This window comes from Primulina eburnea, chromosome 5 (assembly GCF_022965805.1).
Source record: "Primulina eburnea isolate SZY01 chromosome 5, ASM2296580v1, whole genome shotgun sequence".
In the NCBI taxonomy this organism is placed as follows: Eukaryota; Viridiplantae; Streptophyta; class Magnoliopsida; order Lamiales; family Gesneriaceae; genus Primulina; species Primulina eburnea.
The window spans coordinates 887,105-911,454 of NC_133105.1; the positions used below are offsets into that span (position 1 = coordinate 887,105).

The 24,350-nt window shown below is 35.5% G+C and overlaps 3 protein-coding genes and 1 pseudogene across 6 annotated transcripts; 2 read left to right on the top strand and 2 right to left on the bottom strand.

The window, feature by feature from the left end:
- Positions 1 to 226: 226 nt before the first annotated feature.
- On the bottom strand, positions 227 to 4,212 carry LOC140832036 (urea-proton symporter DUR3). The gene is made up of 9 exons (XM_073195805.1): positions 3,701 to 4,212; positions 3,476 to 3,583; positions 3,309 to 3,404; positions 2,990 to 3,072; positions 2,609 to 2,829; positions 2,259 to 2,521; positions 1,922 to 2,160; positions 1,162 to 1,811; positions 227 to 792 (listed from the first exon to the last, which is right to left on the bottom strand). The coding sequence occupies exons 1-9, from the start codon at positions 3,881 to 3,883 to the stop codon at positions 452 to 454; spliced, it is 2,184 nt and encodes a 727-aa protein (XP_073051906.1). The 5' UTR covers positions 3,884 to 4,212; the 3' UTR covers positions 227 to 451.
- A 5,493-nt stretch (positions 4,213 to 9,705) lies between these two features.
- Positions 9,706 to 13,232, top strand: LOC140832037 (pentatricopeptide repeat-containing protein At4g30700). 4 transcript variants are annotated; one of them, XR_012118008.1, is made up of 3 exons: positions 9,706 to 12,253; positions 12,531 to 12,626; positions 12,965 to 13,232. XR_012118008.1 is itself a non-coding variant. In XM_073195807.1 (2 exons), exon 1 carries the CDS (start codon positions 9,880 to 9,882, stop codon positions 12,244 to 12,246), a length of 2,367 nt encoding a protein of 788 aa, XP_073051908.1. In that variant the 5' UTR covers positions 9,706 to 9,879; the 3' UTR covers positions 12,247 to 12,253; positions 12,889 to 13,232. The 4 variants fall into 4 exon arrangements, 1 of the variants encoding a protein (XP_073051908.1); XR_012118006.1 differs by having other exon boundaries at positions 12,531 to 12,615; positions 12,889 to 13,232; XR_012118007.1 differs by having other exon boundaries at positions 12,531 to 12,615; positions 12,939 to 13,232.
- Positions 13,233 to 13,507: 275 nt separating this feature from the next.
- LOC140832038 (pentatricopeptide repeat-containing protein At4g19220, mitochondrial) lies at positions 13,508 to 16,673 on the bottom strand. The gene has a single exon (XM_073195808.1). The coding sequence runs from the start codon at positions 16,626 to 16,628 to the stop codon at positions 13,719 to 13,721; it is 2,910 nt and encodes a 969-aa protein (XP_073051909.1). The 5' UTR covers positions 16,629 to 16,673; the 3' UTR covers positions 13,508 to 13,718.
- Positions 16,674 to 17,364: 691 nt separating this feature from the next.
- LOC140831845 (leucine-rich repeat receptor protein kinase HPCA1-like) lies at positions 17,365 to 18,615 on the top strand (annotated as a pseudogene).
- Positions 18,616 to 24,350: the final 5,735 nt, after the last annotated feature.

The following is a 24,350-nucleotide window of genomic DNA, read 5'->3' on the forward strand; positions in this document are numbered from 1 at the left end:
TTTTTACGAATATATTACTAATTAAGTTGGGCATAATAGAGCCGCTTGGTATTTTTTTTCATTATTTCAAAATTATATTTTGGTATCTAATTGCAATATGCGATAATTTCAAATTGTAATATGATATGTTGTTTTAAATTGTAATATGTTCCGGCATTAATTGTTATAATTAGATACTTGCTTTATTTAAATATAAATCAAATTAATTATGACAAAAATATATATATATATGACGTTTAACACTTTGGAATCATGAACTTTGATAGTAATTGTTTTCATGTTTTTGCTTCCAAACTACACGAGTTCTTGAGAAGAAAAAAAAAGAAACATAGGAAAGCATAACCACTACTTCTATACTATGCAAATTTTGCAAATATGTCATCACAAAGACTTGAATTCTTTTTGTATCTGCTTTTCCACACACGAAAAAACCAGTTTTCATAGTATTATTTCACACATGAATCTTTTGTCTATGCCCTGTGCCGACTGCTGCTGTTATTCCGGAACAATTTGTATTTCTAGTTCCGATGCCCTCTTTCTTCTTCGCCTTCTCCTTCTCTAGCAAATACATTTTCTCTGCATCAGGCAGCAAAGACACGATTGTCTGAAGCTTGAGATTCAACTCTTCGATCTTTTCCATCATCCTGTCATTCGTGAACATACCGAGCATCACCCTTTGAATCGTTTCCCAGCTTTCCATGAGAGGTAGAGCGATGATGACTACAGAAGCAATAGTACCCCATGCAATAGCTATGACTGCCCAGAATCTGAAGTATCCCTTGTTGAATTGCCCTGCATTATCATGGTAACATATTCACAAATTGTACAAAGATTGATAGTAGAAGTATGGGGGTAGGTGCAAATGAATGGTGTTGCTTCGAACTTTTTAAGACGGCTCAAATATTGTTTTATTCGAATCCTATTTATTTTGTTCACTGACTAATTCACAACTAGCAAGCTAACATGAATCAAGTTCGAGCTTGAACTTAAAAAATATTCTTGCTGGAGCTCGAATATGTACAGTATTCGGCTCGATTTCGTTCATCTGCACCAGTAGATAGAAGTAAATAGCAAGACAGTTTCTTTCAGTTATATCAAGTAGAACCAGAGTTTTAGATCTAATCCACCGTAGAATATCGTGTTTTCAGCCGAGTGGATTACCTGCTGGAAGAGTAAGCATAGGCCACAATACAACAATCACTAAAGTGAAGCAAACACCCCATTTTATAATCCATCTTTTTGCTCTGATCAACTTTTCCTCCTTAAACTCTTCAATCGACAATTCGCTATTCTCCTTTTCGACGACAGTAATCTGTTTAGTACTCTCCCAATCATAATCTTGAGGCTGAATCAAACTACATACAGCATGAACAACTCCACCAGCAAGAATAGAAACCAAATTTCCAGCCAGCATTGGCGCGTTTCTTCCGGTTGTCTCGAGATTCACTCTCCCATACTCGACTTTAGTGACTGTTAACCAAGTTGTGACTCCAAGTAAACAACCAGTAATTGTTCCAAGAATGGCGCCAAATGCATTAGCTTTCTTCCATAGAAGCATAAAGGCTATGGGGATCACCGCCGAACCAATGAAGACTCCCATCGCTAGATACATCCATCCAAGTGAAACTCCGGCCTTGTTCAATATCACAGCTAAAATTCCCATGAAACAACCGAAGGATAGAACGATACTCCTCGACACTTTTAGAATCTGTTTTCCACTTGCATTTGGATTTATGTATGTACGGTAGATGTCGTATGTACATAGTGAAGAGACTGCAATCAGCTCCGAGGAACCAGCAGACGTCACAGCCCTAATCATCAACGCAAAATTTTAAAAACAAAAACTTGGTTATTCAAGAAACCGTCGTAGGCAAGAGAAGGGAGGGAAAATTTTTAAATTTCTTTTCTGCCTATAGCTTACATAAAAAGCATTGTCAGCAGAAGAATAGATCCTCCTTTTCCCATCAAAGCAATAGCCGTGGCAGGAGGGACAAGTCCATGGCTTGCCTCACTTGCAGTGATTGGCAGATCGAGGGCTAATGCTCCGAGACCAAGTGAAGTTGCCAAAGAAAACGGAACTGCAAACCAAACCAATCCTCCCAGTAAGTATCCCTTGTGTGTCGATGATGGTCTCGCGGCAATGGCACTGACCCAGTATCCCTGAAATTAAAGTTAAGTTACTTTTCAATACGTATTTACATCCCTAAAAATTGATGAAGATATACCAAATCTGTGAAATTCAGGATCAACGTACGTACATTATCTACGAACACAGTGCCGAAATTTCCGACAATATTGATAATGCCGAAGACAAGACCTCCAGAACTCAGCATTGTGACAAAAGATCCTTTGTAGTTCCCAATGACTGGACCACAGGATTGCCCGATATGAGAAATCGGATCTTGACAACTACGTGTTTTACTTGTAGCCTGAAGCAAACGATTGTACACAACGATTGGGCTGCCAAGTTCGCTGCTCGAAACATACACAAGGTATACAAAGATGACTAAGACTAGATGTACTGCAGTGAAAAACGACGAATATGGCTTAGTGACGTGGAAAAGTTATATCTGTCAAATTTCTATTGAGAATGGGTGGTTTCATGTACCTATTACAGAATGAATGTAACTCGCCAAAAAAGTGGCTTTTAGCCCTCCTGCAAGTGTGTACACAATTACACCGAGAGGGATAAGAAAACTTGCAGCATATATGTTGACCCCTGTGAGAGCATTCACCACTGCAGATCCACCGAGTAAAAGCATGGCCGTTACGATAATGTTCGTCATGAAGCAGAATGTTAGAAAGACCATATGAGCCGCAGTTCCCCATCTGTTGAAAAGCTAGAAAATTCAAATTCATTTACAGGTGTAATCACACAACAGGGATGCATCCTGAGCAATTATTCAATATCCCCTAGTTGATTTCACTGTTTGGCCTTCTAGGAACCAAATGTTTCATAAACAATATGACAGGCTAAGATAGAACAAACCTTGCTTTGACGATTTCACAAACTGTATGAGCATGAGGAGCTTTTCTTTTTATCTCGATAGCCATCACGCCAAACAAAAGCACCTGTTTATCAAACGAGCAGAGACAATCTTTATACCAAGAATGGAAGATCAAACTCATGCACAGTAGCAGACCCTGGGTGGCACAAGGGGCCGGCAGCAGAATTTCTTTTCCTACAAATGCAAGTTTCATCGTCCCCCTTCCCATCTGACCCAATCCCTCTTCTAAATTTTTAGGCCCGTCCCTTTTTTGGGGGTAAAAAAAACATAGAAGAAAAAAAGAGGATCTTTACGACGTGCCTGTATAGTAGCTCCACTTGCATACCAGAAAGGACCACTGACTCCATATTCCCAAGCAACATTAGAACTTTGCAAAATGGTAGCAGCCCAAGTCCACTGCAGGATTGATTAAACGATTGAGTAAAGATTAACAGCAATAGATTCAATCCGAATGCATATCTCATTACCTGAGACACAATCACACTAGCAATGAGTCCTGTTTTAACATTTCTTCCTGCTGTATTGAACCATTCGGATGTATGCCGGGACCCAACATATCTCTTTTCCAGCCACACCTAATCCAAAAGAATAAATCCCACATAAAAAAAGTTTAAATTTCTCGATAAAAGTCATGCAAAGTATAGATAGATTCAGAACCAAGAAATCTGAGATGGGTTGGGGAAAATTTTCACCAAGAAAGAGGTGAAGACAGCAAAAAAGGCTCCAAATCCAAGAATCACAGAGTACCCAACACCTTGATTGAGCACAGCTTTTCCCCCGAAGAAACTGGTTTGCCTAACACAACTGCCGCCATCTTCATGATAATACTTGGCTGAGTATGGGAATGGCGGGCAGTTAGTTAGAGAAGAAGCCATGGAAATTTGGTCAGGCGTCTGTCGAAAAATTGGACTTGATATTTATAAAACGAAGATAGTTTGAGTGGGAAACATAGCACTTTTCTTGGGACGGAATATACTATATATCTAGTGCCTAATAAGACAAGTCAAACAAAGCAACTATTTCAATGCATAAGGAATCTGTAGGATGCTGGCCAGACGAAACAGATTGAATACAGTTGTTCAAAATAATATAAAAATATTTTTGAAATTTTATTAAATTGGCTATTGGAGTAAAATCTTGAAGGAGGGATTGCTTGGGAGAAGCAGTAATTGGTTTAATCTGCCACTGTCTCAATTTTTTTATAGAGCTGGAAAAGGATTGGCTTTTGGATTCTTTCCGGTTGTGTTTTCCTTTAATAGACATCTTTGCTTCTGCAATAAACATCGCAGAGAATGCAACGTAGATCTTTTTACTATTTTACTTTAATATCTTTAATGTTATACTGATGAAGCTTTTTTTGTTTTCTTGTCCCTCTTACTTCATATATTTCCATTAATCTGGGCTTTTGAATTTTATTTCTCAAAAAAATATACTTCATCTTATATTTGAGTTTCAATAAAAATCTAAAAGCCGTGGAGTTCTACCCAATCTAGTTTTGTATCTATCTATCTGAGCTATTTCCTTGTGTAAAATGTCAAAGAAAAGTACGAGAAAATTGATGGGTAGTTGAGTCACTCTCTTGGGATTGTCACCATGGCTGAGAAAGTAAGCGCTGATCAGTAGCAACTTGGGGTATCGAATATCTTTCTTACATCGTCTATCGCAAAAGAGAAAAAAATAAGAATTTTTGAAGAAAATTTGGATTTGAAAACCTTCTATTTCTTTCTAATTTGTAAACACACAACTTGAATCTTACAATAATTATGCAAAATGTCAAAGAAAAGTACTTGGAATTTGTTGGGCGTTGAGTCAGAGTCTTGGTTTGACATCATTTATTAATTGTCATACATCGGTTGGATAAATAACTTAGGAGTTGCATATATTGGTTTGGACAATCCCCTCCTTGAGCTAGCTTTTGGGTTGGGTTAGGTCCAAGTTCCAATCTTAACATGGTATCAGAGCTCGGATTCCACCGTTATGTGTTGAGACTACTTATAATTAGGCCACCCGTTCTGCACATAATTGGGTCGTTTGTAAACTCCACGTTCCAGATGTTCATTCATAGGCGTGAGAGAGGTATGTTAATTGTCCCACATCGGTTGGATAAATAACCTGAGAGTTGCATATATTGGCTTGGACAATCTTTCTCCTTGAGCTAGTTTTTGGGATTGAGTTAGATCCAAGTTCCAATCTTAATACCATGACTGAAAATATTTGCTCTTCTCTGAACTTTTAATTATTTGACAGCTTGGCATATTCATTTGACTTTAGAATATTCCAACTGAATGCTAGCTCTTATATTTTATTGGAAGTGGTAGAATCAGAAAGAAATTTGGATAAATTAATCCCCTCTAAACTTTTAAAATATAGAAGATATTAAACAATTTATGAATAAATAATATTATACAATTTATGGACACCTGGATCAAAATAACTTGTATAAATTTAGATTCGAATAGATTCTCATATTAAGCAAACTCGTCTAGATTCCACCAGTATACTGTCACAGAGCAAACAAGTGAAACATAAAAATTAAATGATCTGATCAATTCAAGGAGTTGATTGATGAGGCTATCATATTAGATACCAAGAAGGCAAATTATATTACATATATTAATTACTTGTAATATAATTCATGTTCTTTTTATATAATAAATATTAAATAATAATTTTTAGGGGCTGAGATCGCTAATTTGGTCCGTTGTAATTTCAGGGTGTATTTGAAATGAGAGACAAAATAATAATATAGAGATAAATAATTAAAAAAAGAGTGAGTCTCCTGTGAGACCGTCTCACGAATCATAATCTGTAAGACGGGTCAAGCCTACTCATATTCATACTAAAAAGTAATACTCTTAGCATAAAAAGTAATACATTTTCATGGGTGACCCAAATAAGATATTCATCTCACAAATATAACCCGTGAGACCGTCTCACATAAATTTTTGTCATAAAAAATATTTAATATAATGTTTAATTTGATTGATTCAAGTGATCTAATTTGATTATTATCGTTTTCTATTTTGAAAATATTAATAATATTATTTATTAAAAATAATATTTAAATTTAATGATTTAATTAATATAAAATAAATAATTAACTAATGAATAAATGATATATATACATATATCTATATATATATATATATATATATATATATATATATATATATAAGCAGAGTTTTTGCCAAAAATAGTAATTTCCCGCCAAAATATCATTTCTAAAAAAGGAAAGATTTATCATCAATATTGACATACATACACTGCAATAAATGACCGCTTCAATTATTGTCTGCATTGATTAAATCAATTCATTTAATTCAATTTCGAATTTAATTAATTTTTATATTAATTCAAATGTAATATATGTATTATATATTTTTTACTTTTTTACTCAAATTAAAACTAAACTATATTGAAAAAATAAACTATATTAAAAAAAATTGCATTAATTATATCAATCAGTTTAAGTAAAAACTGTATAAATAAATTTAAAATAAAAATGATTGCAATGTTCAGTATCACTCATGAGGTAAATCATCCAAAAATAATTTTTTCTATTTTAAGTAATTTACTGCCCAAATTAATTACTAAAAAGAAATACAATATTTAATTAGTTTATTTAAATTTTCTAAAAATAAAATTGGTTGAGTGTTAAAATTTTATATATATACATATAAAAAGCAGAGTTTTTGTCAAAAATAGTAATTCCCCGCCAAAATATCATTTCTAAAAAAGAAAAGTTTTATCACCAATACTGATATACGTGCACTGCAATAAATGACCGCTTCAATTATTGTATGCATTGATTATATCAATTCATTTAATTCAATTTCGAATTTAATTAATTTTTATATTATTTCAAATGTAATTTATGTATTATATGTTTTTAATTTTTTTACTCAAATTAAAACTAAACTATATTGAAAAAGTAAACTATATTAAAATTTTTTGCATTGATTATATCAATCAGTTTAAGTAAAAACTGTATAAATAAATTTAAAATAAAAATGATTGTGATGTACTCATGAGATAAATAATTAAAAAATATTTTTTGTTATTTTAAGTAATTTACTGCCCAAATTACTTACTAAAATAAATACAATATTTAATTAGTTTATTTAAATTTTCTAAAAATAAATTGGTTGAGTGTTAAAAATCTATATCTATATCTATATACATATAAAAGCACAGTTTTTGTCAAAAATAGTAATTTCTCGCCAAAATATAATTTCTAAAAAAGAAAGTTTTATCACCAATATTGACATACGTGCACTGCAATAAATGACCGCTTCAATTATTGTATGCATTGATTATATCAATTCTTTTAATTCAATTTCGAATTTAATTAATTTTTATATTATTTCAAATGTAATATATGTATTATATGTTTTTAATTTTTTTACTCAAATTAAAACTAAATTATATTGAAAAAGTAAGCTATATTAAAATTTTTGCATTAATTATATCAATCAGTTTAAGTAAAAACTATATAAATAAATTTAAAATAAAAATAACTGTGATGTTCAGTATCACTCATGAGGTAAATCATCCAAAAATATTTTTTGCTATTTTAAGTAATTTACTGCCCAAATTACTTACTAAAAAGAAATAAAATATTTAATTAGTTTATTTAAATTTTCTAAAAATAAAATTGGTTAAGTGTTAAAATATATATATATATATATATATATATATATATATATATATATATATATATATAAAAGCAGAGTTTTTGCCAAAAATAGTAATTTCCCGCCAATATGATATTTCTAAAAATGGAAATATTTATCATGAATATTGACATACGTGTACTGTAATTAATGATCACTTCAATTATTGTTTACATTGATTATATCAATTTATTTAATTCAATTTTGAATATAACTAATTTTTATATCAATTCAAATATAATTTATATTTATATGTTTAATTTTTTTTTATTCGAACTGAAAATAAACTCTATTGAAAACATAAACTATATTAAATTTTTTGCATTGATTATATCAATCAATTTAATTAAAAATTGTATAAATAAATTTAAATAAAAATGATTGCAATGTACAATATCACTAATGAGGTAAATCATTCGAAAATATATTTTGCTATTTTAAGTAATTTTATGTCCAAATTACTTACTAAAAAAAGAAATACAATATTTAATTAGTTAATTTAATTTTTCTAAAAATAAACTTGGTTGAGTAATAAAAGTTATCACTACAACAATGTTTTTCAATGAACATTAAATTACCATTTAATAATCAAAAATGTTTTTTTATCCCAAATGAATATTATTTCGTTATTACCTTAATTTGAAGAATTACTGTATTGTAGTTTTTTTTTTCTAAAATCATATGTACATTGTATATGTTATCTTCTTAAACATTCAAATAAGAGAGCCCAAGAAAATTAAAAGATATAGATTCAAATGAGTTTCTAATGGACATTAAATTATCCTCAATAATCAGAAATGTTGACATTCAATGCATGCAATTTAAGATTTCTATATTTTCAAAGAGTTAATGTATGATATAATTCTACCAAAAGTATCCAATGCATCATTTTTTCCCTTGAGATGTCTTATTTGATTTTTAAATTATAAATAATGCAATACTGCATATTATATTAAAAACCAATTTTATTTTATTTATCTTACTAACTTTATCAATTGAATTCTGAAATGACTCATCTTTTCAACACCATATCTGAGTTGAATCCTTCCAAGATGTAATGGTCGTTTAAATTTAGATTTGATCGTTGTTATAAACTACCTACATATGGAAATAATGAGACATTAAGTTTGAAATTTGACTTTCACGATCGAGAAGTGAAAAAATATTATTCTTCTATTTGTACAAAATTTTAATTATTACGTATTTACTAATTGATAATTTTCTTATATATTTCAAAGTTCACGGTTACATGATAGTATAAAATGTCCCGTAATGAAAATGATTAAACCAATTCTAAATAAAGTACGCATCTTATTAGGAGACACATTATAAAATTTATTGACATTGTTTTGGAATATAAATAGTAAATGTTAATAAAATAGCTTTTCTGATTTATACATAATTTATTTATAATTGCATATTTCATTTTTCTTTAAAATAATAAGTTGTTGTGTATATTATTAAGATATTTTGTACATAAAATCACAACTCATTTGGACAAAGATATTGATGAAACAATTATTGTTATCATTCAGATGTGTCAAACACGTGTCATGTCACAAAATTGTTTGTGAATGTGGATTTAGATGAAATTATTGAATTTTTTAAAAAATATTTCTCATTAATAGATTTAAATTTTTTTATATCACATGTTAAAAAATAATAATATATAACTTCTCAAAAATATGAATTAAGGTTGGTGGTCGACATCAATACACTAAACACGATAAGCACCATGTCATTGTCACAGGCTAATATAATCTAAAATGTTAATATATGATACTTATTATTAGTCAAAAAAATTAATAGATGTGCGGTCTATTTAAGAAATTTTTTTAAAATTAGCGAAAAACTATTTTTTATAATTATATTATTTTTTCAATTTAAATGTCTATTAATTCTTCATTAATTTGTAATAATATCATACTAGTGTGTGTATATATATATATATATATATATATATATATATATATATATATATATATATATATATATATCAATTAAAACTGTATCTTTTATTTAGCACGCAGACTTGGTTTGATATCCCAGAGAAGATGGCTGCGAATTTATCGAGATTTTACCTTTGTCTGAAGAAGCCGATTTCTATCCATCAATGGCAGCCGATTCGAAGCTTCATCGGCCTCCGACAAAGATCATATCTTTTAGAAGCCCTACGCTATTGAAAGGTTGGAATATAAATGCATTTTATCCGAGCCATAGCTGCTACAAAGGACAAGAACTTTTTCTTCAGTTTACTTAAACAGACAACGAAGCTCTCACAGCTCAATGAGGCCCACGCTCTAATCATTCGCAGCAATCTTTCCAATGATCAAACCATCATCACAAAACTCATCCAGAAGCTCCTTGACCTCAATGCAACAGCGCAAGCGAAGCTTCTCTTTGCAAGCATCAATTCACCTGATCTTTTCCTCTACAATGTTCTCATTAAAGGCCTTAGGGAGAGCCCTTATGAATCGCTGTGTGTTTACAGAAGTCTATGCTGGAAGTTCCAGTTGAAACCTGATAATTTTACGTATTCGTTCATTATAGCAGCTTTCTCGGGTTTTCCTTCCATTGGGTGTGAAAAAGTTGGAGTTTTACTTCATGGGCTTGCGGTTGTCTCTGGTTATGGTTCTGATTTGTTTGTGGGCTCGGCTTTGGTGGATATGTATGCTAGTTTTTCGAGGATGGAGATGGCGTATAAGGTGTTTGATGGGATTCCGGAGCCAGATACGGTTCTTTGGAATACGATGATTTCTGGGTTGGTTAAAAATTGTTGTTTTTACGAGTCGCTCCATATTTTTCAAGCTATGACTGGAAAGACTACGCATTTTGACTCGACTACATTGGCTGTGGTGATTTCTGGTGTAGCTGATTTGCAGGAGATCCGAACTGGAATGATGGTTCAGGCGTTGGCTATGAAGGTCGGCTGCCATTTTCATGATCATGTGATGAATGGTTTGATTTCTTTGTACGCAAAATGTGGGGATATTTTGACTGCTAAGTTGTTGTTTGGGTTAATAGTGAATCCCGATTTAATTGTATATAATACCATGATCTCTGGATTTAATTGTAATAATGAGATTGAGTTGTCAGTTCAGCTGTTCAAGGAACTGGTTTCTTCAAGGCGCAAAGTTAGCTCAAGTTCAGTGGTTGGTTTACTCCCTGTATTCTATCCATTTGGTCATTTGGAACTAACTTGCTCAATTCATGGCTTTTGTGAAAAGTCTGGCTTCTTATTTAGCTCTTCTGTCTCTACTGCATTGACGACCACTTATAGTCGGCTCAATGAGATTGAATTTGCGAGACAGTTATTTGATGAGTCACCAGAAAAAACTTTGGCATCTTGGAACGCCATGATCTCCGGATATGCCCAAAACGGGGAGACAGAGATGGCAATATCTCTATTCCATGAAATGCAGAAGCTTGATATTCATCCAAATCATGTTACAATTACAAGTATTCTGTCTGCATGTGCTCAGCTTGGAGCTTTAAGTCTTGGAAAATGGGTTCATGATTTGATTAAAAGAGAGTACCTTGATTCCAATATCTATGTTTCAACCGCTTTGATTGACATGTACATGAAATGTGGGAGCATTGAGGAGGCTAGAAGATTATTTGATAACATGGGGGATAAAAATGCAGTGACTTATAATTCCATGATTACTGGTTACGGCCTTCATGGACATGGGCACGAGGCACTAAAACTATTTGAAAAAATGCTACTTTCTGGGATTTTACCCACAAGAGTTACTTTCCTCTCTATCTTGTATGCTTGTAGTCATGCTGGCTTGGTGGAGGAAGGTGAAGAAATATTCCGTTCAATGATTTATGACCATGGATTTGAACCTAATTCTGAACACTATGCATGCATGGTGGATATTCTTGGCCGAGCTGGAAAATTGGAAGATGCCTTGGAATTAATAAAAAGGATGCCAATTGAGCCTGGTCCTGCGGAATGGGGTGCATTGCTTGGTGCTTGTATGATTCACAAGGATGCCAACTTAGCTCGCTTGGCATCTGATAAACTATTTGAGTTGGATCCCAACAATGTAGGATATCATGTTCTACTGTCAAATATATATTCGACGAATCACAATTACTCCCAGGCTGCTTCACTTCGTCAAATAGTGAAGAAAAGAAATCTTGCGAAGATGCCTGGCTGCACTTTAATTGAGGTCAGGGGGCAGCCACATGTCTTTACATCCAGTGACCAGTCCCACCCAGAAGCAAAAGTTATATACTCGATGCTTGAAAATTTAATGGAAAAAATGAAAAATGCTGGATATCAAATGGAGACTGTTACAGCTCTGCACGATGTGGAGGAAGAAGAAAAGGAACTAATGGTGAAAGTTCATAGTGAGAAATTGGCCATTGCTTTTGGGCTTATAATGTCTGATGAAGGGGATGAAATAAGGATTATCAAGAACCTAAGGGTTTGCTTAGATTGCCATAATTTTACAAAAGTTGTATCCATGATTACTAAGAGATTAATCATCGTGAGGGATGCTAATAGGTTTCATCATTTTAGAAATGGATCCTGTTCTTGTGGAGATTATTGGTGAAAGTATGGTACGTCTTTGTTTACGGAGTCGTCTATAATTTAGTAATTTGGTTGAGACAATGAAGATTGCTGTTGTTCCTGTTGTGGATTATATATGTAGTGTGATCCAATAAATGGTCAAGCTATTATTCAAAGTCACATAGCTCGAGGATTTTACACGTGATAATATCAGTTCAATTTTCTATTCGTATTGACATGAACTTTGTATTACCCGTTCATTTTGGTGCATTGTTTTTGTTCATTTTCCCCTGCTGACAATGGAAGAAACTTGCTTGTTTATCACAGGAGTCGCAAGAACTTTGCCCAACTCTTGAAACAGCTCAATTCTTATTTTGCTGGCCTTCCGGCCTGGAGATTTCTCGTTGACAAGGTAATTCTATGGTTTTCTGTTAAACTTTTTATACTTGCTTCATACAACTGATTTGTTATACTCTCGAAGTAATCTGGATCTCTTAGATCCTTTCTCCATCCAATTGATTTGTGCACACTATGTTTTAATATTTTGTAGTTCAAGTCCTCAAAATTGTAAGATTCACAGTCTGTTGTTTATGCCATGTGGTTATTGCATTTTCTTTGTGTAGTTTAATATAATTTTTGAACCCGTCTTGCTTTAACACTGGGCTTGTCTCGCTTTTTTTGACAGAGCATTTGTTTTTGTACCTGTGGATATATCGGTACATTTATTTACTGCAGATGGAATCTTGAACAAGGATTTGAAGGACATCTATTTTCTGCAGCACCTTATGAGCCCAAGCCTGAACACAGTTTAGCCGTGGAATATTGATCAAAACTTCGCTGCGTTTATTGTGAAAAAAATTAGCTTTGGTTTACACCACGTGTGCTTGCGTGTGTGTTTTAGGAATTAAATTTGTAATGGCTACGAAAAGATCAAATGGTTATTATTTGCATTATTAGATGCAACTGCAAACAAAAACGATGTAAGCTCTCTGTTTTAACTTTTAACAGTTTGAGTTATGCATTGGTTTACTCCACATGAATTTTACTTACAAATTTCTTGAAAAACTAATAAAATGTATCAAGTCACTTGATCCCAATTATGAAGTTCTTCATCACCATCCGACCCCTTAGTTGGGTTTCATGGAATGCAATCTATAGTCAAAATAGTAAATAGATGTTTTGGCCAACCTGTGTTTCTATTTTGTGTTCTTAGAAAATAATAGGCGAATGACAAGTGAAGAAGATAAGTGCTTTGATGAACGAGATTGAAAGTGAGGTAGATGTGTTTCGTTTTTCTTTCCAAAAATAAAACTGCATCCCAAAATACACTCGGAACATATCTTTGGGGGTTCTATTTGATGTCATCGGCTGATTGTGGTGAGCAGACTATTCATTCAAGAACAAGCCGCATTGAACCGTACAATAAATTTTAATTTCAGCTTTTGAAGGATATTTATAGCGATGGCCGATTTTAGCAAATAAGTGCATAAAGTTGAAAAGTGCCAAAGAGATATCTCACCTTAAACCGACATCAATCACACTATAACCAGCTGGTTTTTTCAGTTGTTTATCATGAATTAAGGTCCTCAACTCCACAGCTTCCTCCCATCTTCCAGCAGCAACATACATATTACACAACGCTACATAATAACTAACGTTTTCAGGTTCTAAAGCGAATAGAATACGTGCAACTTCTCTTCCCATGTCGACATCTCCATGATAGCTGCAGCTACTTAGCAGGGCACCCCATATGCTTGGTTGGGGACTTTTCACTGGTAGATTCTTGATAAAATCATAAGCTTCTCCGAGTTTTCCAGAACGACCCAACATATCAACCATACATACATAATGTTCGGTTTCCGGTTGGATTCGGTATTTGCTGAACATATGGTCATAATACATGCACCCTTCATCAACCAGCCTTGAATGGCTGCAAGCTGAAAGAAGGCTTGTAAATGTGCTATTTGAGGGATGAATCCCGAGTCTGATCATTTCATGGAACGTTTCAATTGCTTTTTTCCCAAAACTATGGAATCCATAGGCAGATATCAAGGAATTCCAGGTGGAAATAGACCTCTTTGATGACCTTAGGAACACTTTTTCAGCAATGTCCAACCTGCCACAACTGCTGTACATGTCCAAAAGAGCGGAGGATATGAAAGGATTTTTGTGAAAACCGAACCTGAAAACATGCCCATGGATCTGTTTTCCATATGCCATGACTCCAAGCTGGGTACAAGCTGAAAGAACAGTCGAAATGGTAATTTCATTTGGCTCAAAATCAAGGGAACGGAACAATTCCAGTGCTCTCTTAGCATCCTCGTTTTGAGACAGAGCAGATATTACACAGTTCCATGAACATATATTGTGGTCATGGGTAAGGTTGAATGCTAATCTTGCACTCTCAGTATCTCCTACTCTGCCATACATTGTTACTAGTGAATTTTGCACTCGTACATCATAACCAGCCGGAGTTTTAAGAGCAAGGCCATGAATTAACTTACCCTCGAAACTCGATCCAAGATTCCCACAAGCTGATATAACATTGAGAAGGGTCGTCGCGTTATATATTGCAACAGATGTTTTCCTCATTAAGTTGAACGATTCTAAAGCTTCCTGAAAATAGCCATTTTGTGTGCAGCCAACAATTACAGTGTTCCAACTGGTAACATCACATTTAACTGAGATTCCACCTAATAATGCAAAAGTAGCCGCCAAATCTCCACAGATGGTGTACATATGCATGAGGGAATTCACAGCAAAACTATGTTCCGAAAAACCTAATTTGACATGCCAAACGTGAATTGATCTTCCGAATTGAAGTGACTCTGGAAAATCACAAGATGCAATAGCTGCCAATAGAGTTGACAACGTACATTTTGAACAACAAACCAACATTTTCTTGAATAAGGTTTGAGCTTCATAAGGTTGCCCGTTTAGAGCATACCCAAATATCATTGTATTCCATGCAACCAAGTCTTTTTGTGGCATGTTCATGAATAGATACTCGGCTTCTATGACATAATTGTTCTTGGAATACATGTTAATGAGACTGTTGATCACTGAAAATTCTGATACCATCTCTCTCCTAATCGTGAAGCCATGAACAGCTTTTCCTTCTCGCAGTAGCAAGAGTTCAGCACAGAATGGGATTATGGTAACCATTGTTGCAATATCAGGTTGTGTTGATCCTACAAACTGCATAACATGTAGAAAATTAAACGCTTCTCCAACTTCTCCAATAAGAAGAAATCCCTTGATCATGGCATTCCAAGAAACTACATTCTTGATCACCATTCCTTTAAAAACATATATTGCAGCACAGATATCATGAAATTGAAAATAGAACGAAATAAGTGAGTTAGCAACTGATACGTGGTTGCTTTCCGCATAACCCAATTTGAATCCCCACCCATGAATTGCGAGACCAACATCAAACTCTCGCAAACAAGTACATGCTGCCATGGAACAAGATATAGTCACAGAATCAACTTCATTTTTACTGGTAATCATGTGTCTTAAGTACCGGAGGGCCTCATCGGGACAGTTATTATGAAGAGAACCACTGATAATTGTATTCCAAGACACTATGTCTTTACATTCCATCCCTGCAAAGATACACTCCGATGACTCCAAGTCACCACATTTTGCATACATATCAATCAAAGCATTACTAAAAACTAAATCTTTAAGCATTCCTGTTTTGACACTAAACCCATGAACGATTTGGCCTTTTATAGAACTCCTCAAATTCGAAAGAACGGTCATCACCACAACAAGAGTCGTTAGATCATATCCATACCCCTCACCGACCATTTTCTTGAAAAAATCTACTGCAGTCTCAAAGCACTTGTTCTCTGTGCATGCAGTTATCATCGCATTCCAAAACACGACATCTTTATCAAGAATTTCACCAAATAAACCCAAGGAAGAGCGAAAATCCTTAGCTCTTGAATAAGCAGTGAGAACAGAAGTAGCGAAAGGTAAATCAGCTAGAGCTCCTTGTTTCAAAGCCAATGCATGCACCAATGCGGCATTGACAGCACTCGGATTCATGGTAACAATTTGAACAATCTTGAAAACATCCCGCAAGAGTGGATAGTCAGACCTTTTCTGTATTCTGTGAGTCATTTTGTCGACTAACTGGGACACGTCATATAGCGTCGTACCTCTCCCTGAAGAAACAGGGGATGTTTCGATTGGTGAAATGGCATGGTCGCAAATTTCTTGAGGAAAGGCGCACGAAGAATACAGTGAAAAACGGATAAATTGGAAGAATATAGGATAGATTTTTTGTAAGTGGGTAAAGGATGAATTTCTGAAGAAAATGGTGGCAAGTGATTCGGTGCGAACTAATGTTGTAAATTTGGTGTGAAATTTGCCAACCGACCATCGCATGTTGGTTAATTTGCAAACCTCACACATAAAATAGAAATGAAATTTTCACTGTTAAATTGCTTCACAAGTCTGCCCGCCCCCAGATCAATATCATTAATTAATATCAAAGTGAATCAACGCCAGTCACTTACTTAAAACGCAATTAATTAAGACCCCTTTGCACGTTGGTTACCATGTCAAATTACGTCTGCTAAAGAAAACACAATTAATTTAATTAAGATCCCTTTGCACGTTGGGTACCATGCATAAGACACTGTATTCAATTACAGCCGCAAAAATCCAAATTCATGAATCTTGATTTAAAAGAAACATAATATAATTCTTGATTAATGGCACTTTGCCAATATTAAGAATAAAGAGTACCATCGATCGATCGGTACTGTGAATATAAAAATTCATTCTTTAAACATATATTTTTATACACACGTTCAAGCTTTACCAATATTAAAACGTGAAAATATATATGCCACGTGTAAAACGTTGTCGATTTTGTAGTTCGATCAGGGATGAAAGTCAAGTCCTCTTTTTCTCAATCTAATCTCATCAATAGAACCTGGATTTAACTACTTCTTGCTTTGACTTCATTTCTAAATCACTCTCGTTTCATAGATTCTAAATAATTGTATACGATATATTCTGTGGTATTCTGGTTAATAATTTGAACCAAAAACACGTTTATATTAGTTGGTCGTGATAATTTTTTGCAATCTTTTTATATTGAAAGAACGAAGGACTATAGTATGCCAAACAGAAGCAAGCAAACATGTGGTTTCTTGGTTTCTCCACATCAAGTAGAAGAAGCTATTTGATCGCTGGTGGAATAACACTGGTCATCGTTTTCACGATCATTTTAAGAAAATGGGTTGTGTATTTAGAGTCTCACGATGATAAATCTTCAAACGATGTAGCGGAAAAAAGCAATCAGAAGTGTAAAGAGATCACACAACAAATCATTAGCTGTAAAGTAAAAAACTATTCAATCAGGACATATTCACTAGAGGAACTAAAGGTGGCCACGAGTGATTTCCAGACTCGGGTCGGGGTCGGAGCGACTTCGTATGTGTACCTTGCAGATCTTGAAGATGGAAGATTTGGTGCAGTGAAAAGGTGATGCAGGAGAGGGGTGGCAGCCAGAAGATGTTCTTGGATGAAGTCTCCGTAATTACTTAGGATTTCTCACCCCAATTTGGTGTGCCTCATGGGATTTTGCTTGGAAAAAGGTATATATGTTCATTTCTTCCAATAAATACTATTGATGCTATTTTGGTAGAACTAGTGGATACTGATGAATTAATATGTATTTGCTTCTTTAACATGACATTCGGTATATCGTATACTAAACTCGTTTGATCTTCTACAAGTACGGGAGGATTACTGTGTGTATTCTAACATTTTTTGTATAATTGTGTCTCCTTATTAATTAGTTTCGTGCGCTCCGAAAAAGAAAGACAGTCGTCAAAGTTGGTTTTTTTTAGAGGAAATATATGTTCATTACATGATCATATATAAAAGCGTATTCATGTAACTTACACAACTGCCATCCCATGTTAAATTTTGGGTATAAATTAATGTAATGACAATTCACCAGGAGAGCAACTTCTACTCCTGGAATACGTCCCAAGAAACAGCCTATTCGACCGAATGCATACCTACCAAGGCCAATCTTCCGGCATATATCCTAAGCTGGTCCAATCGCCTCAGCATCGCCCTCGACATCGCTTACGCCCTCGACTATCTCCACTCCGTCGCCGATCCTCCTATCATCCACAGAGACATCAAGTCGTCCAACGTCCTACTGATCGATAACAGCCACGCCAAACTAGCGGATTTCGTGCTCTGCAAGCTCGGCAATGACCCACAAACCGCCCATACACCAATCGCGGTAAAGGGTTCCCTCGGCTATGTAGACACAAATTATCTAAATACCGGAATTGTATCGCCGAAGAGCAACGTGGATGCGGAACAGTTGCGGGTTTTGGTGGAAGTGGCGAATCTTGCTCTGGCTTCGAACTAGGAAACGAGGCCGGATATTTGCCCTCAAGATCTTGTCACACATACACTTAAAAAAAATGGGTCCTATATATGTATGGGCAAATCTTGACCATCCATTTTATCATGAAAACAATGCCCACATGGTAGGATGAAATAAACCCCGGATATGGCACATATTGCTTACAGGATTTCGACGTGTATTGGGATTAAAGATCGACGGGAGTTAGCTGTTAAGATTGGAACTTGGACCTAACTCAACCCCAAAAGCTAGCTCAAGGGGGGAGGATTGTCCAAGCCAATATATGCCACTCAAAGGTTATTTATCCAACCGATGTGGGACAATTAACACACCCCTCTCACGCCCAGGAATGAACATCTGGAGCGTGGAGTTTACAAATGACCCAATTATGGGCAGAACGGGTGGCCTAATTATAGGCAGTCCAACACATAACGGTAGAACCCGGGCTCTGATACCAAGATAGAAAAGCTAGGACTTGAGCATTAAAAACATATTATTCATTGCATGTCGGTTTACACTGTTGTTCCTTACATTTATAGTAAATACAGAAAATGGAAGAATGACACATGGATTTGTTTGTTGCAACTAACATGCCAGGCTATCATTCAGGTTGTTAGATTCGTGAGTGGGCATTCATCAGTGTTTTCTTGATGGGCCAGGCTTTGTACACATGACTATGGGCCTTGAATCTTTGGTCTCTTGACTTCTTGGTATCAGAGCTTTAATGGCGGAGGCCAATTCCTCAACGTCCATTCACAGTATTCCTTCTAATCCCAATCTCCTTATCATCAACCCAGCAAATTAGATTACCTCAGTAAAATTAAATGATGATAATTACCTGTTGTGGAACTTACAAGGTCTAGCTAGCATTCGAGGTTTGGGGCTGGAGATTTTCATCGTCGACAACCCACCGATTCCTTCTCATCTTGTTTCCATCGATGGCGGGGAAGAAACAATCAATCCCCAGTACATCTCATGGTGTCGACAAGATCAATTACTCTTCTCGTTTCTTCTTGCTTCCATGGCAGAAGCCGTGCAGAGCCAAATGGTGGGATGTGAAACTTCATCCCAACTTTGGGGAAGAGTCACCCGTTTGTTTGCTTCAAGATCAAAAGCACGTGTAATACACTACAAACTTCAATTGCAAACACTTAAGAAAGGTAACATGACCATGAAAGACTATCTCAGCAAGATGAAAAATCTCATAGATACACTTGCGGCTAGTGGTCATCGGATCACAGAGGAAGATCAGATCTTATATGTCCTTGGAGGAGTAGGAATCGAGTATGATTCAGTGGTAGTTCACATTACCTCACGCACCGACTCTCTTAATTTTGCCGATGTCAGTGCATTACTCCTGTCACATGAAGGACGCATTGAGATCTATAATCTCAATGGCAACAGCCCTGCTCCTGCTATCCATGTCTTAACCTTAACATCACCAAAGAAGCACGAGCCCTTCCAGCCCTCCAGAGGTTCTTATCAACGAGGACGAGGCCGTGGCAGAAACATGAGAGGAGGGGGGCGAAACTCGCAACCCAACAATGGTCGTCCAGTCTGTCAAATCTGCGGTATCACTGGACATGTAGCACAAATATGCTACTATCGTTTTGAGAAAGATTATGTCCCAATGCCAAAGAATTCCAGACCACCGCAATATCAGTATCAACATCGGTACTCTCCACCACATCCACCATCTGCCCTCAACACTACTGCGTTCAACACTACTGCCTCTGACTCTCCTGTTGAAGAATGGTGGTTTCCAGATTCAGGGGCATCCCATCATGTCACTCAAGAACTAGGAAATCTCACATTGGGTTCTGAGTATTCAGGGGGTGGTAAGGTTCAAATGGGAAATGGAGCAGGTTTGGATATCTCACATATCGGTCATTCCAAATTCCTTTTCCCCTCTTCATCTCGTACCTTTGTGCTAACCAATCTTCTTCGTGTTCCTCAAATAAATAAAAATCTATTGAGTGTTAGCAAGTTTGCACAAGATAACCACGTTTTCTTTGAATTTCATCCTAAATTTTGTCTTGTGAAGGATCTAGCAACTCGGGAATTCTTTTCAAAGGGAGTTTACATGATGGCCTGTACAAGTTTAGTCTTGGTAAACTTCTCACTCAGTCCACTTGTTCAGCAAAGTGTCTCTCCTCTTCCTTCTCTTCTACTAACAAGGATCATGTCCAACCATCAATCAAAGTGCCTCAGAGTCTCTTAGATCGGTGGTATCTTAGACTAGGCCATCCTAGCTTACCTATTGTTAAGAAAATTTTATCTTCTTGTAATGTCTCTGTTTCTAGGAATGAATCCATGACTTTTTGTACTGCCTGCGAACTTGGAAAAAGTCATAAGTTACCTTTCACTTCTTCTTTAACACAATATTCAGAACCTTTTGAATTAATATATGCGGATGTTTGGGGTCCAGCTCATACTATATCTAGAAATGGATTCAAATATTATATAAGCTTTGTTGATGCCTACAGTAGGTTCACTTGGATCTATTTTCTCAAGCTTAAATCTGAAGTGTATTCCGTGTTCCTTCACTTTAAGAAGTATGTTCAAACCCAATTCCAGAAACATATTAAGATCCTACAAACTGATTCAGGAGGAGAGTTTAGATCTCTTTCTAACTTTCTTCACAATCATGGCATAATACATAGGTTCTCCTGCCCTTACACTTCCAAGCAAAATGGTGTCGTTGAAAGAAAACACCGCCATATTGTTGAAATTGGTCTTTCCCTGCTGGCCCATGCTTCTATGCCCTTAAGTTTTTGGGAAGATGCTTTCCTCACTGCCGTTCATCTTATTAACAGACTTCCAACTTCTGGTACTCTTGGTCATATACCACTCACGCTTCTTTATCATAAAACTCCAGATTTTTCTTCTCTTCGTGTGTTTGGGTGTCTCTGCTTTCCATGCCTTAGATCATACAATAACCATAAGCTTCAATTCCATTCGAAACCGTGTATTTTCTTGGGTTACAGTGATGTCCATAAAGGCTACATTTGTTATAGTAAGGATGGACGAGTTTATATCTCTAGGGATATTAAATTCAATGAACTGGTCTTTCCTTACACAAATATGTTTCAACCTTCTCCTGAAGATCCCTCAAACACATCTGTACTTTACCTACCACAACTCATTACCTCCCATATACCTCCAAACTTATACTCCTCTCCACTCAGTTCTTCCCCTAATTCATCTTCACTTAGTTCTTCTCCTACCATTTCCATGTCTCCATCATCCACTTCGGAGTCCTCAAGCTCTGCCTCCTCTCCCAAGAATTGCCACCCGATGATCACTCGATCCAAGGCTGGAATTTCTAAGCCCAAAGTTTTGGTCACAAGCTGCTACATACCTTGTGAGCCAGTAACTTTTCATGAGGCAAAAGACTCTCCAGAATGGTGCAAGGCTATGCATAGTGAGTATGAAGCACTGGTTCAAAATCAAGGCTGCAAGTGGGTTTTTAAACTCAAGACTAATCCCAATGGCTCTGTGGCTCGATATAAAGCTCGCCTCGTGGCCAAAGGGTACTCTCAAACTCCTGGTTTAGACTACACTGAAACTTTTAGTCCCGTTGTCAAGCCAACCACTATACGGCTTGTACTCACCATTGCCATTTCTAAAGGCTGGAATATTCGTCAAGTTGATGTTAATAATGCCTTTCTACGTGGATATCTTGATGAGATTGTTTACATGTGACAACCGCCTGGCTTTGAGGTTGCATCACACAATTCTCAACTTGTCTGCAGATTGCACAAAGCCATCTATGGGTTAAAACAGGCCCCTCGTGCGTGGTTTGACAAACTCAAATGTGTTCTTTTGTCAATGGGGTTCTCTGCGTCAAAGGCCGACACATCTCTCTTTGTCAAATATGATTCAAACTCTATTCTCTATGTTCTTATATATGTGGATGACATATTAATTACAGGAAATAATGACTCTCATGTTCAAGACTTGATCTTACAGCTACATACTCGATTCTCTCTCAAAGATCTTGGTGACTTGTCTGTCTTCTTGGGAGTCGAAGTGCTTAAGGGTCCAGACCAATCTTTAGTTCTTACTCAAACCAAGTATGCCCGTGATCTTCTTCTCAAAACACATATGGATAAGGCTAAGTCTCTGTCTACACCTATGATTACCAACAGCAAGTTATCTGCACATGATGGTGATATATTTGAAGATGCTACTTTGTATCGAAGCACAGTCGGAGCTCTTCAATACCTCACAATTACAAGGCCCGACATTTCCTTTAGTGTAAATAAAGTGTGTCAGTTTATGCAAAGACCTCTTTATACACATTGGAAGGCTGTCAAGCGCATTCTTCGTTATCTCACAGGCACTCTTGATTTTGGTCTTCATCTCACTCCGTCTTCTAATCTCAATCTTGTTGGCTACTGCAATGCTGACTGGGGCAGCGATATTGATGATCGAAGATCCACTTCTGGGTTTTGTTGGTTTGTTGGGAACACTCCTGTCTCTTGGAGCTCCAAAAAGCAAGCTGTAGTTTCACGCTCCAGCACCGAAGCTGAATATCGAAGTCTTGCTAATGCCACATCGGAACTTCTTTGGATTCAATCTTTATTAACTGAACTTCATATTCGACCAGTCACACCTCCTATAATATGGTGTGATAATCTCAGCACCATTGTCTTAAGTGCAAATCCAGTACTTCATGCTCGCACAAAACATCTTGAGCTTGATCTCCATTTTGTCCGAGAGAAAGTAATATCCAAGTCTATCTCTGTTCGGCATGTCCCAACTTCTGATCAAATAGCAGACATCCTCACTAAACCGTTGACTGCTGCATCTTTTCTCAGATTACGTTCCTAGCTCAGAGTTCTTCCTAAACCACTGCTGAGCTTGAGGGAGGAAGTCAAGAGACCAAAGATTCAAGGCCCATAGTCATGTGTACAAAGCCTGGCCCATCAAGAAAACACTGATGAATGCCCACTCACGAATCTAACAACTTGAATGATAGTCTGGCATGTTAGTTGCAACAAACAAATCCATGTGTCATTCTTCCATTTGCTGTATTTACTATAAATGTAAGGAACAACAGTGTAAACCGACATACAATGAATAATATGTTTTTAATGCTCAAGTCCTAGCTTTTCTATCTTTAGCAGTTTAGGATTTTTACGTTGTACATGATAAATAAGTGAAGTATCGCATGTTAATATTAATGTTTTTTTTTTTTTTGGTTTTACAAAAGTGAAGATGTCTCATTTGATTGCAAAAAGAACACTGGAGTTGCTAAATTTATTATTTGCTCAATATCATCAACGAACTCTAAATTTTGATTTTTGAATAATATCGCCCTTGTCCATTGTTAAGGAAAGAGAAAGAAGATCCAAGACACTAAAAACTGGAGACCATCTAAATAAAATAAATGAAATAGGAAATGAAAAAAACATTTAAATCCTTTATGTTTATATATTTTAATATAAACTTCATTCAAAATTATGATTGAAATTGCCGAACTTTTTTTTTTAAAAAAAATGCTTAATTTGATATACAAGTAAATTAGGTTTCATTTTGGTTGATGGATTTCAAATATTTTTTGTGTTGTTTAGAGAAATAAAATCATAAAGTTCAAATTGACCTCTTAAATGTTTATATGGTATTTCATGTTAATTGTGATACATTTCAAATTCACGCAATATTTGTCTTGTCTTATTTGTGATCATATAAAATCAAATTATTAATTTATAACCATTCTTCATCCTATTAAT

Coding starts and splice junctions, on each gene's coding strand:
- LOC140832037 (XM_073195807.1), top strand. CDS start 9,880: ATGCATTTTATCCGAGCCATAGCTGCTACAAAGGACAAGAACTTTTTC.
- LOC140832038 (XM_073195808.1), bottom strand. CDS start 16,628: ATGTGTGAGGTTTGCAAATTAACCAACATGCGATGGTCGGTTGGCAAA.
- LOC140832036 (XM_073195805.1), bottom strand. CDS start 3,883: ATGGCTTCTTCTCTAACTAACTGCCCGCCATTCCCATACTCAGCCAAG. Junction 3,405..3,475: donor CTAGTGTGATTGTGTCTCAG/GTAATGAGATAT, acceptor TCAATCCTGCAG/TGGACTTGGGCTGCTACCAT. Junction 2,830..2,989: donor TGTGAAATCGTCAAAGCAAG/GTTTGTTCTATC, acceptor GCTTTTCAACAG/ATGGGGAACTGCGGCTCATA.